General features: G+C 38.2%; 1 protein-coding gene across 1 annotated transcript; it reads left to right on the top strand.

Annotated features, from left to right (window-relative positions):
* Positions 1–3,844: 3,844 nt before the first annotated feature.
* LOC132212776 (small ribosomal subunit protein mS33-like) lies at positions 3,845–4,203 on the top strand. The gene has a single exon (XM_059658762.1). It carries the CDS (start codon positions 3,854–3,856, stop codon positions 4,172–4,174), a length of 321 nt encoding a protein of 106 aa, XP_059514745.1. The 5' UTR covers positions 3,845–3,853; the 3' UTR covers positions 4,175–4,203.
* Positions 4,204–11,493: the final 7,290 nt, after the last annotated feature.

Here is an 11,493-nt window from a genome sequence, read left to right as displayed (position 1 = left end):
GCCCTGACCTGGAATCAAACCTCCAACCTCCTGGTACACCGGATGAAACTCAACCAACTTAACCACACAAGCTGGGCCCAAGTTAGTTTTTAGGAAGTACTTTCCATACTAAAGTACCTATATTATTTATTGATTTTTAAAAATATATTTTTATTGATTTCAGAGAGGTAGGGAGAGGGAAAGAGAGAGAGAAACATCAATGATGAGAGAGAGTCATTGATCGGCTGCCTCCTGCACACCCCACACTGAGGCACAGAGCCCGCAATCTGGGCATATGCCCTGACTGGGAATGGAACCGTGACCTCCTGGTTCATAGGTCAACGCCCAACCACTGAGCCACACTGGCCAGGCTACCCATATTATTAAACATTCACAAATATTAATTGAATACATCCTATGGGCCAGGTACTAGTCAGAATGCTTAATTATATTACATCATTATAAAATATAACTATATTTAGTAGTCTTAGAACTGGGAGGGATCTTGGAGAAAGTTGAGTTCAATTTCCTTACTTTAAATAAGATGGAAATTAAGCCCAGAGAGATTACTGTATCATGAACTTCTTTAAGAAGTTGTCAGCTAACTTGCTTCAGTAAATTGATGATATACAGTATTTGTTTCTTAAGCATTTTAAAAGGTAAAGTCAAGTGTTAAATATTAAATGGTAGATGATATACATTTTATTTGTTATAAAAACTATGATACAGTTAATATATAAAAATGTGGCATTCTCAGACATTTTGAACATTAAAAGCAAATAATTTTAAAAACCTAAAACTTAGAAGAAAAAGAATAATTTGTTCCATATAAATGATTCAAATAAAGGCTGCTCACCAAGATTTAAGAATCTTTGCCTTAAGGAAGAACACACCAAGGACAGCATCTCCTAATGCAACTCATGTGGGGCAGCAGTGGTACCCTGAATGTGACCTTGGCCAGGGGGTTGGGGAAAGACTTAAGCAAAAGAAAGACCAGGAAGAAACTAGAGCTAATTCACTTCTAAAGAAGGTCAGTGGCTTTCAAAGCCGCACAACCAGTTTCACGGGATCCTTATATTTGTGATGACTGCAGTTAGTTGCCAGGGTTCAGCTAGGTGTTCAGCTGCAGCACCTCTAACGGGGTGACCTCAGGAGAAAATGGGAAATATACTTTCAGTTTGTCTCTTATGAATGCCTTCTTGCTAATAGATACAATGGTTCTAAGAGGCAAAAATTAAAACTCCTAGGATCTCTTGAAAGCAAAAAGAAATTAATAATTTTCAGAATCATTTGCCATTCCTTTGTATCTGTTGCCTTACTAAACAATGACAAGAAAGTTGCCAGAATTTATTAAATATCTTTGTTGCACCAGGAAGTGTGCTAAATGCCTTTCCTCCATTGTTCTGTTTGAAATTTATAGTAACAATCCTGCAGTATATTTATAGCTGTAGGAATTAAGACTCAAATATATTAAATAACTCATTCAAAATAAAAGTATAAAGAGAGGAGTCAGATTTTTGAACCCAATTTTCTCTTAGTTCAAAGCTCATGTTCCAATCAAACATACACAGATCATGCTTATTTGATTAGATTGATTGGTAAGTATCATGGTTTGTTGCTGTTTATATTAATGCCTAATTGATTGATCACCAGATGATGAGAAAGAGTGAGTTGAGGAAATTAATATTATCAGTGAAGGTGGTTATATCAAACAGTGCCGTGAAAACAACCAAGAACTCTATGTAGAGATGTTCACGGGATCCTCTGATTCCTGTTGCTTACATCTGACTTCTGATAGCAGATCATCAAATATGATATGATCTAATCTAATAAAAGAGAAACATGCAAATTGACCATACCTCTGCTATGCCCCGAGCCATGCCCACCAGCCAATCAGAGCGACAATATGCAAATTAACCCAACCAAGATGGCGGCCGGCAGCCACGGAGCTGGAGCAAGCAGGAGGCTTAGTTGCCCCAGCAATGGAGGAAGCCAAGCTTCCCACCTGCCCTGGCCGGCTGTGGCCTCCACTAAAGGCAACAAAGTTTCAATTATAGAAGATAAATAAATCCCAGATACCTGCTTCCAGCCAACCTCCACTGGGAGCTTGGGTGGCTGGGGGCCATGGCCAGCCTGCAAATAGCCATCAGCCCCTCACCCAGGCTGGCCACACCCTCAAGGGGTGAGGGTCCTTGCCAGGGGGCTTGACCAGCCTGCAAACAGCTGTCAGCCCTAGCTGGAGAACCACTGACTACGGAAAACCAAAGAGCTCAGTGTAAGATACACAAGCCTCCCTCCTCTCCACTTGATTGTTCCAAGGTGGGAATACTGGCCAAACATGGCCAAACCTGAAAGGTTTTCAACAGAAGCCAGAATTATAGGTATTTTTAAATCTCAAAGCAGAGTTTTAAAATACTAGTATATAAGCGCCTTTCTTACATTATTTCTAGAGTATGACTATGATGAGGATGAGATAGTTGAGGGTTTTCAGTAACTTCTTAGCTGGATCATCTCCAACATAGGAACACACATTTTCATGGAAGTGTGTGTCTGAGATAGGTCACTTTTGAGTGCTGGCCAGAAGGGATAAGTGTAGAGCAAAATCGGTTTGAAATTATGGGGAAAAGCAGTAGCTCAGAGAAGGAATGAGGTAAACAATGTGCTGCTTTTAGACTGATACGTGTATCTTTCCTGAACTCTCCCTAGTTTCCTTTACCCAATCATGGCTGCTCAAGTGTAGCCAATTGTTAGAATTTTTATCATGGTGTTGCCAGGGAGCATCCACACCATGTCCAGGCTCTCCACGAGAAAATAAAATTCAGAACGGAGATGTGTTATCCTTGCCCATCTTTCAGCCATGAGCACCATTTTCTGGCTATTTACCTGACAGATTAGATGTACCATCTACCAGAAATAAACATCTTTATAAAACCAGCAATTTTGAAGCATTTAACTCATTTGTACTAAGACTTCTGCTCTCTCTTTTTTTAAAAAAAATATATTTTATTGATTTTTTACAGAGAGGAAGGGAGAGAGATAGAGAGTTAGAAACATCGATGAGAGAGAAACATCGATCAACTGCCTCCTGCACATCCCCCACTGGGGATGTGCCCACAACCCAGGTACATGCCCTTGACCGGAATCGAACCTGGGACCCCTCAGTCCGCAGGCTGATGCTCTATCCACCAAGCCAAACCGGTTTCGGCTCTGCTCTCTCTTTAATCATATACTATCAAATAAATGTCTGAGTCAATTCTCCAAAAATATTCTTTATAAAGAAAAACCCAAATCTTTAATAATAATACCACATTTATGACAAAACCAAGCAACAGAAAAGCATTTCTTAAGATGATATTCTCCCTTTTGCCCGACCAGTGTGGCTCAGTGGTTGAGCATTGACCTATGAACCAGGAGGTCAGAATTCAATTCTCAGTCAGGGCACATGCCAGGGTTGAGGCCTTGATCCCCAATGGTGGAAGAGGGGTGTGCAGGAGGCAACTGATTGATAATTCTCTCTCATCATTGATGTTTCTATTTCTCTTTCCCTCTCCCTTCCTCTCTGAAATATATATATATATTAAATATGATATTCTTCCTTTTAGATTAAAACATTGAAAATATGCTGAATGTGTCAGGTCTACTAGGAATATAGTAATTAAGAATTATGGTTATTTCATTATGTATTAATAGTCATTAATTACAATATATGGTAATTAAGAATAGCAGTTCTTTTTCATTATAAGAAAAAGAATTCAGAGTTATTCAAGGGACATAATACCAAGTTGTAATCCAAAGAACTGGTCAGGCTTCTGGTAGAAGGGCATGTGGGAGAGGAAGGACACCACTCGGGGCTCTTCCTCCTGCTGCCCCAGAAATGTCTTCACTTTCAGAATATGCCTTGCGCCTGACTCATCTGAGTGCTCGGCCACTTGGTGAAGTTGCCAGGCCTACTGATTCCAAATCCATGAAAGTGGTGAAACTGTTTAGTGAGCAGCCTTTGGCCAAGAGGAAGGAGACATATGACTGGTATCCAAATCACAACACTTATTTTGTGCTCATGGGGATACTGCGTTTTTATGGCCTCTACAGAGATGAGCATCAGGACTTCAAGGATGAGCAGAGACGTCCAAAGAAACTTCATGGAAAGGGGAAACCAAGGAAAGGAGGAGGAAAAAGAGCAGCAAAAAAGAAATAGTGTTGGTCAGTATAGAGAGAAACTTCCTCCCCAGCAGCTGAGAGCAGAAGCAAGAGTATTTATTCTTTTCCCCCATGTTAGACGAGTGTAGGCTTCCTGAGCGGAAGAGTATTTGGAGGAACACAAATGCTCCCTGTTGAAGTCTGAGCCAGTTAACGTGACTGATTTCTTGAACACATTCTAATTCTGCAAAGTTATTTTGGCTTTGGTTTTGTGATCTGAGGTTTACCACATTCCCTAAAGAAATGAATGCAGCCCAGCCAGTATGGCTCAGCAGTTGAGCTTTGACACAGGAAACAAGAGGTCATCAGTTGGATTTCTGGTTGTCGGCTCAATCTCCAGAGTGGGGCATGCAGTAGGCAGCCAATCGATGATGTTGCTCTCTCACTTGTCAGTGTTTCTCTCCCTCTCCCTTCCCCTCTCTCTAAAAGTCAATACAAACATTTTTTAAATTAAAAAAAAAAAAAAAAGAACCGGTCAGAGGAAAGTGAATGCTTTGGATTTCAGGGTGACCAACTGAAACAAAACCTCCACCAGTCATTCACATCTTCCTTGTATTCCAGAAATCATTTCACTGACTTGGAATCCCTAAAGTCCAGTTTTGACAAGACTAACTCTCTAAAGTGTGAGAAGACGATGATAGCGGAGTCTAGCAGTTTAAAAGTTATATGCTCGGGAAATATTTCAAAGAGTGTTAGACTGAATAAAGACGTCTACCGTCTTTATGATGCCAAAGAATCTAAACTTCACAACATGATATTTTTGATTGCCAAGGTGTGCATTTTGTAATTCAGTGACCAAAAATGGTTTTGGAAAGCTTTGCCCTCATAATTCCCCTTAGTAGATGGAGTTGTAAGCACAACTGTGGGGTAGAGAAAGTTTTGCTCAGCTCCCCCAGGCCAATATTTCTCTATATGTCACTTTCTGTGCTCTCTACTGTACCTTTAGCTGTCTTACACTCACTCCCAAATTCATTCTTAGGAAATTATCTGATATTTAACATTTAGGGTGTGTTTGAGTCAACATGTTGATGTATCAAGTAAGCCTTATCTCTAACTATGGAACAAATGAATACTTCTTGTTATAGAAATTTCAATCATCAGCTCTGAGATGAAGAAATAACCTGTCATGTAAGAAAAAATTGTCTTTGGCCCTCATAATCACAATACGTGGATGGCATGAAAAAGTCCCCAATGATAAAGAAACAATAGTCCTATTATGGTTGTGTCTATGTCAAACTCTTATTTGGCTCAGTCTAGGAAGCATTCTGGGTTTATCAATAGTATGGTTTAACCTGAACCCTTGGCTCTGAATGAAAGCAGGTATACACATGAAATCAAGATGACACTGGAACACCCCTGAGGGCATTTAGGTATGTGGCCAATTACTCATGGAAACTTTGAGTCCTATTGGCTAGCCACTATGCTTCATTCACTCCTCTTCTTTACCCTTATCTAAAGTTCTCAAGATTTTTTTTGGAAATTTTCACCAGTGTTAAAAGTATTTCCAAAACTGTGCAGGAAAAGTTGACCAGTTGGGGATTGAGTTTTCACCCAGGATCAAGATAAACTAGCCCAATGAAGTAGAGTTAGGAATAGAGTGGGAGTAAAATAGAAGTTGCTCAAAAATTACATCACACAGTTGCACCTTAGTCAAGGTCAAGGTAACAGATAATGTTTTGATTCATTTGCTATCCACCAGATCTGCATCAGCTTTGGAAAGAGGAGAACATGCCCAGTTTTTCCAACTCTAACAGCTGTCACTCATGCATGGCTCTATCTAGTACAAAGGAAACATTCATTTACTGCTTGACCTGAGGAACTCCAGAAGTGTGAATTATCCATAGTTGTCCTGCTCTTTTGCTCAACTTCAGGTACTGATACTATTGTTAAAGGTCTGCTATGCTCACCCGATATGTCACATTTTAGTATTTCATCTACTTCTACCACACTTAAAATCCACCCAATAGCCAACTGTTGGATATGTGATTCTAGGAACAACACTCTAGTCCTCAAATGATCCCTTTGAGCCCACAGTTCATATGGCCTCTCTCTCCATGTTCTATAAAGGGAGGAGTTCGCAGGAATAAAGTACATGGTCACTTGAGCTTTTGTGAGGGTAAACAAAACAGACTTTAATGCCTTTGTTTTATAGTCATCAACTTCCCAAAAAGAAAAGAGTGACTCTATGTGATTTTTTTATCCAAGTATCATTCTCCAAGACAACCCTCCCCCCCCCCAACTTCTTTCTAATGAAAGCACTCCTCAGTGATCTAGTATCATAAAAATATTCTCAGTCCAGGACCAGGTTATATTCCAAAGAGGCTATCTTATCTGTAAGATCTAAGGCAATTTCTCTGAGTACAAAGGCAACTTTTTATGTAGCTTAGGGCATTAACAAAATAATTTTAAATATTCATTTTTCATTGGTTATTTTATGACGAGCCTGTCTTCCCCAGACAATCCTGATAGAGGCTGAAATTAAGGCTAGAAGTTAGCTATAAAGAAGAGATTTCCTTTCATTTATATTTACATATACCACTAAACTGAACAACTCCAAAGCCACCATTTACATCATAATCCATGTGCATTGTCTTATTTGGCAACCTTGCACATGGATTTTTTTTTTTTTGCAAGAGCAAGAGAAAACAATATAGTCACAAAGTATATGGGATGTGTGTATGTGTGTGTTGTATGCCCTGGAGGTGAGCTTTGAGGAAGACCAAAAAGGAAAACACATGGTTGTTCACTAGAATACAAGTTCCATGAAGGAGGAGTTTTTGTCTTTTGTACTCACTGATGAATCTTGAGCACTTAGACTTATTCCTACCACATAACAGACCCTCAATAAATATTTGTTGAATACCATTTATGTTTCATCCTCCATAATAGATAACTGAAAGTAATACAGCCCAGTTACCATATGAGTCTTGGAAAAAATCTAATTTACTCTATATTATCCTAGCAACAAAAGACATTTTGGAAAAAAAATTTAATGTTGATAATAATTTATGAGGCTTTTAATTTATGTAGCTGCTAGCTACAATCCTAGGTGCTTTCCCATAATTTATTTAATTTGATTTTTCCAATATCTGTAATGGAAGAATAGTTATGCATGTTTTTACAGATAAGGAAACAATGCTAAAGAGACTTAGTTACTTGCTTAAGGTAATGTATAATAAATAGCAGAACAGGGATCTAAATATTGATTGGTCTTTTGATTTCAAGTCCAATGGTTTATTCATTCTGTTGGAACATATGTTTAATTTTTATGTAGAAACTAATTTATTGTGCTCTGTGGCATGCTTCATTACATTATATATTCCAGATTCATTTCCTGCATTGTAGTAAGAGAAACTCTTTATACCAGAGGAGAGGAAATCCTAAAGATGATTTTTTGTCTTGGCCCTAAACTTTTCTACCTAATTCTTCTCCAATTCAATTGAAATGCATTGTTAGGCTGGAGTGACACATTTCAGATCTGCAGTCCCTAAGAATGTAAGGGAGATGTGGGGTCTGGACTGGATGGTAGAGTGGGATGAGGTGAAGGGGGATTGACATGGACATTTTATTAAGTAATAAGGGTGCCAGGTTGTCAAAGGACCTCTCAGATCTAAGACTACTTTGAAGCAAACCTGTTTTTAATAACAACAGTTGGACATTAAAAATTCCTGATTTCATTCAGAAAAGAATGTGACCCATAATTGGAACTAGAGCAATTCTGAAACAGAAATCAGAGGAACAACAGTGATTTTGAAATATGATTATCTATGTGCTTCCCATTCAAGATATCAAACATGTTTGAGTCATTATAAAAAGTATAGAAAAATCCAATTAAAAGGGGAAACGCTAAGTTTTGTTTCCAAAACCTCATTATGATAGTTTAATATAAAACAAAGAATAACTATATACTTTGAATTTTCTGATGCTGGCAAAGTTACAAAGTAAATTTGAGCATTAGGACTCAGTATAAATGTTCCTCCACTGTGAGCATTTCTTGAAATACAGAGATAACGTTAGAGGGTTTATCACCCACACACACTCTATTTCCTTTAATCACTTACCTTATTGTCCTGTAATTATTGGTTTATTTCTCTGTCATTCATTATGAAATGTGTACTAAATGAATCAATGAGTCAGCACAAGGCAATGATGTAGCTGGAATATGTCACTTTCTTAGAGAACTTTGATTTAATATTTGCTTAAGCCATGCTGTATCAGATTGTCTATATTATAAATGTGTCTCATGGTTTCTCTTAGATATTGTTTTCTAGGTTTCTTCCCATTCCTAAGGTTTAAAAAGGATGATATTCTTTCTTCAGGCAAAACCAAAAGGGGATATGCATTTTTTTAAAACAGTAATAAGCAAAGGTCTTCTAGCCAAGTTGTTCCCAAACTTCAGTGTGTAACGGCATTATCTGGAGGGACAATAAAGAACACAGAGGAATAGACTGGTTGAAGAGGTGGGTCTGGTCTTTGTATTTTACCAAATTCCCAGGTGATTCTGATAACCAGCCAAGGTTTGGGAAAAAAAGTCTTCTCCCTACTCCCAATACCTTGAACCAATAAGGACCTAACAAAGGAATGAAAGACACCCAGGCAAAGGAATAAACAGTGCCACCTGACACATATATCATGGGTATTTCATAGGCCCTGAGCCATCAAGAGCCAGTCAGACTTCTTTTGAGTTTGAAGAAAATACAAATTGTTTACAGGGCTTATTTTTTAGGGCTTTGTTTCCATAGACTCTTTTTCTTCAAATGAAATATTATGTGGAGTCTGGATAAGTAAAATCCAATAACATGGAACTTTTCTGCTGGAAATGAATGTGGTCCAGAGTGAGGCAGGGCTTGGCCCTTGGTCCACTAACTGCCCCTTTGCTTTTTATAGTGGCTTTTAAGAACTTTCCATGGAATTCCTAGGGTGTGTTAGAGCACAATTTGAAAATGACCAATATAGTTTAAAAACTTTCCCCCATCATTTCCTCCTGGATTCATTTTGGTGGATATAGTCAGTGCTGATGTGATAAATCATGAAAATCCAACTTATACCTGATTCTCACATTTAGGAAGGCACCTACAAGCCAGGAAACGCATGCCAGATCTACTCAAAGAAAAGTCAAGATGAAATTCTTGGCTCAGGTTTGCCTCTGGACAGGAAAAAAAAAAAAAAAAACCCATGAAGAACAACAGCATTGAACATGCCAGGCAGACGAGTTTTCATCCTGCAGTTGCCAGTTTGGCTCCCTGTTCTCTTCCTCCAATTGCAGGAGATGTGTGTCTTTTTCAAGGGGAAAGGGAAGAGAAAAGGTTCCTGGTGTTATTCCATGTATGGTCATCTGCTTCCTTACCCTCAGAAAAGGGTAGCCTGACCATCTCATTGATTGGTGAGATCGCCTCGTTATTGCCTTATTTGATGCAATCATTTTAACCAGAGGTTAAATTTTTCTTTGTATATAGATCTTAAAGACCCTTAAAAAAAATTAGCCCTAGATCATTGGCTCAGTGGATAGAGCATTGGCCAGCAGATTGAAGGGTCCTTGGTTCAATTCTGGTCAAGGACACATGCCCGGGGTTGCGGGCTCCATCCTTAGTAGGGGGTGTGCAGGACGCAGCCGATCAATGATTCTCTCTCATCATTGATGTTCCTATCTTTCTTTCTCTCTCCCTTCCTCGCTGTAATCAATAAAAATACATTTAAAAAAATTTAATTTAACAGTTTCAATTCCTTAGCAAACTGACTTTTGACTTTTAGAGGGGCAAGGGAATACCTGATAGTGGTTATTAATCAAACTGCATAAGCTCTGGACACAGGAAACAAGTGCACATTTCATATAGCTTCATCTACTTTATTTCAAAAGGGATCTGCCTGACATGAAAAAATGGAGAGATTATAATTTTTTTATTTTTAATGTACAAACCAAGATTCACCCATGTTGCAAAGGACCCTGATGAGACGTATGTAGAAGCACGAAAGTAAGACAGAATGCTTCTTCAGTAAACCTGCAATACTCCTTTCATATCTGACACGACAATCTCCCTTTTACAATTATCTCATAGGATTAAGTCACTAGAGGATAAGCTCCTTAAATCTACTTTCCAGAAAACAATTATTAGAAGGTTCCAAAACAGATTCTTAATTCTTTCACTAGGGAGGCAGGAAGAAATTTTACTTTTCCTTTATCAGGAAAATCTCAGGATCCTCCTAGGAGAAAGACATGTGGATAATGTATTGGGACTTTTTATTCTATTCTCTATACTGCTTTATTGCCATTCCTAATGCAAAATTTGTTCAACTGTCTGAGCTTAACAGATATTTCTGGGAGAAAATTCTCTCTGGCCTCAATAAGAACAGAGAAAGAGAAAAAGGCAAATTTCTTATTTGTATTAAAATATTCATCTATAATAGCAGGGTAAAACCTGCTATTTAGAAGTTGGCAGGAACAGATAACAGGATGTGGATTTAGCTCTTCTCTGTATTTATACCTGTATTTATGCATGTGGCCCGTGGCCCGTGTACGCGTTTTCACTGCAACGAGCAGTTCGTTGTCCATGTGCGGACACCAATTCTGTGCTGGTGAGTGTATGCATTAGCCAATGTCCAAGTTTTTTCTTTCAGAGCAGCACCAACAATGTAGACTTTCAATTCACAAGTGTCACAGACTTTCAGAAACTTCGTCTTCTCTGGTTGCTACACCTATACTCACACATTTAAAAGGAGCTTAGAATTAACACTGGTATTTCCATCATGCCACACATTCGCTCCATTTTGTTTTTTTCTGCACAATATAAATACAAAAAGCAGTGGACAATATATACAAAATAAATGTAATTCAGTTCAATATCAGACCAAATGATTTTTTTTATGTAAAAAGCATGAAAATAAAAAATGAACTCAGCTAAGTCAGAAGTTTTACTTTTTGCATAAGGATACTCATGAGAAAAAGTTTTTTTTTACAGTGTGAGGAAATAATAAAAAATCAAATGGTTCCTTGTTTTGATCCAATTCCAAATTTTTAATGATCTAAGCATACTTCATGCAAAAGAAATCCTCAAGGTTTATATCGGTTGAATTTTGCCTCATCTAGAATGTTAAATATAACTGAGTACCTTGGCAGTAATGGGAAAAGAGGATTATCCAGTCTAAAATTCTTGGAATATGGCCTAAACAATCAGTTGAGAAAACCTCATCTATCGTTGTCAGTGCTTACCACCTTCAGACATGGAAGGACCGAATGTAGTTAGTTCTATTGGGGTCTCAGTGTTTGTACCAATTTCTCTTCAAGGTGAGAATGTTAAAATATTATTTCGGGGAGGGAGG

Source organism: Myotis daubentonii, chromosome 11 (assembly GCF_963259705.1).
Source record: "Myotis daubentonii chromosome 11, mMyoDau2.1, whole genome shotgun sequence".
Classification (NCBI taxonomy): Eukaryota; Metazoa; Chordata; class Mammalia; order Chiroptera; family Vespertilionidae; genus Myotis; species Myotis daubentonii.
The sequence above is the reverse complement of the archived record's forward strand: the minus strand, read 5'-3'. Positions and strand labels throughout refer to the sequence as shown.

Bases quoted from the DNA above. Each gene is read 5' to 3' on its own strand.
- LOC132212776 (XM_059658762.1), top strand. From the start codon at position 3,854: ATGTCTTCACTTTCAGAATATGCCTTGCGCCTGACTCATCTGAGTGCT.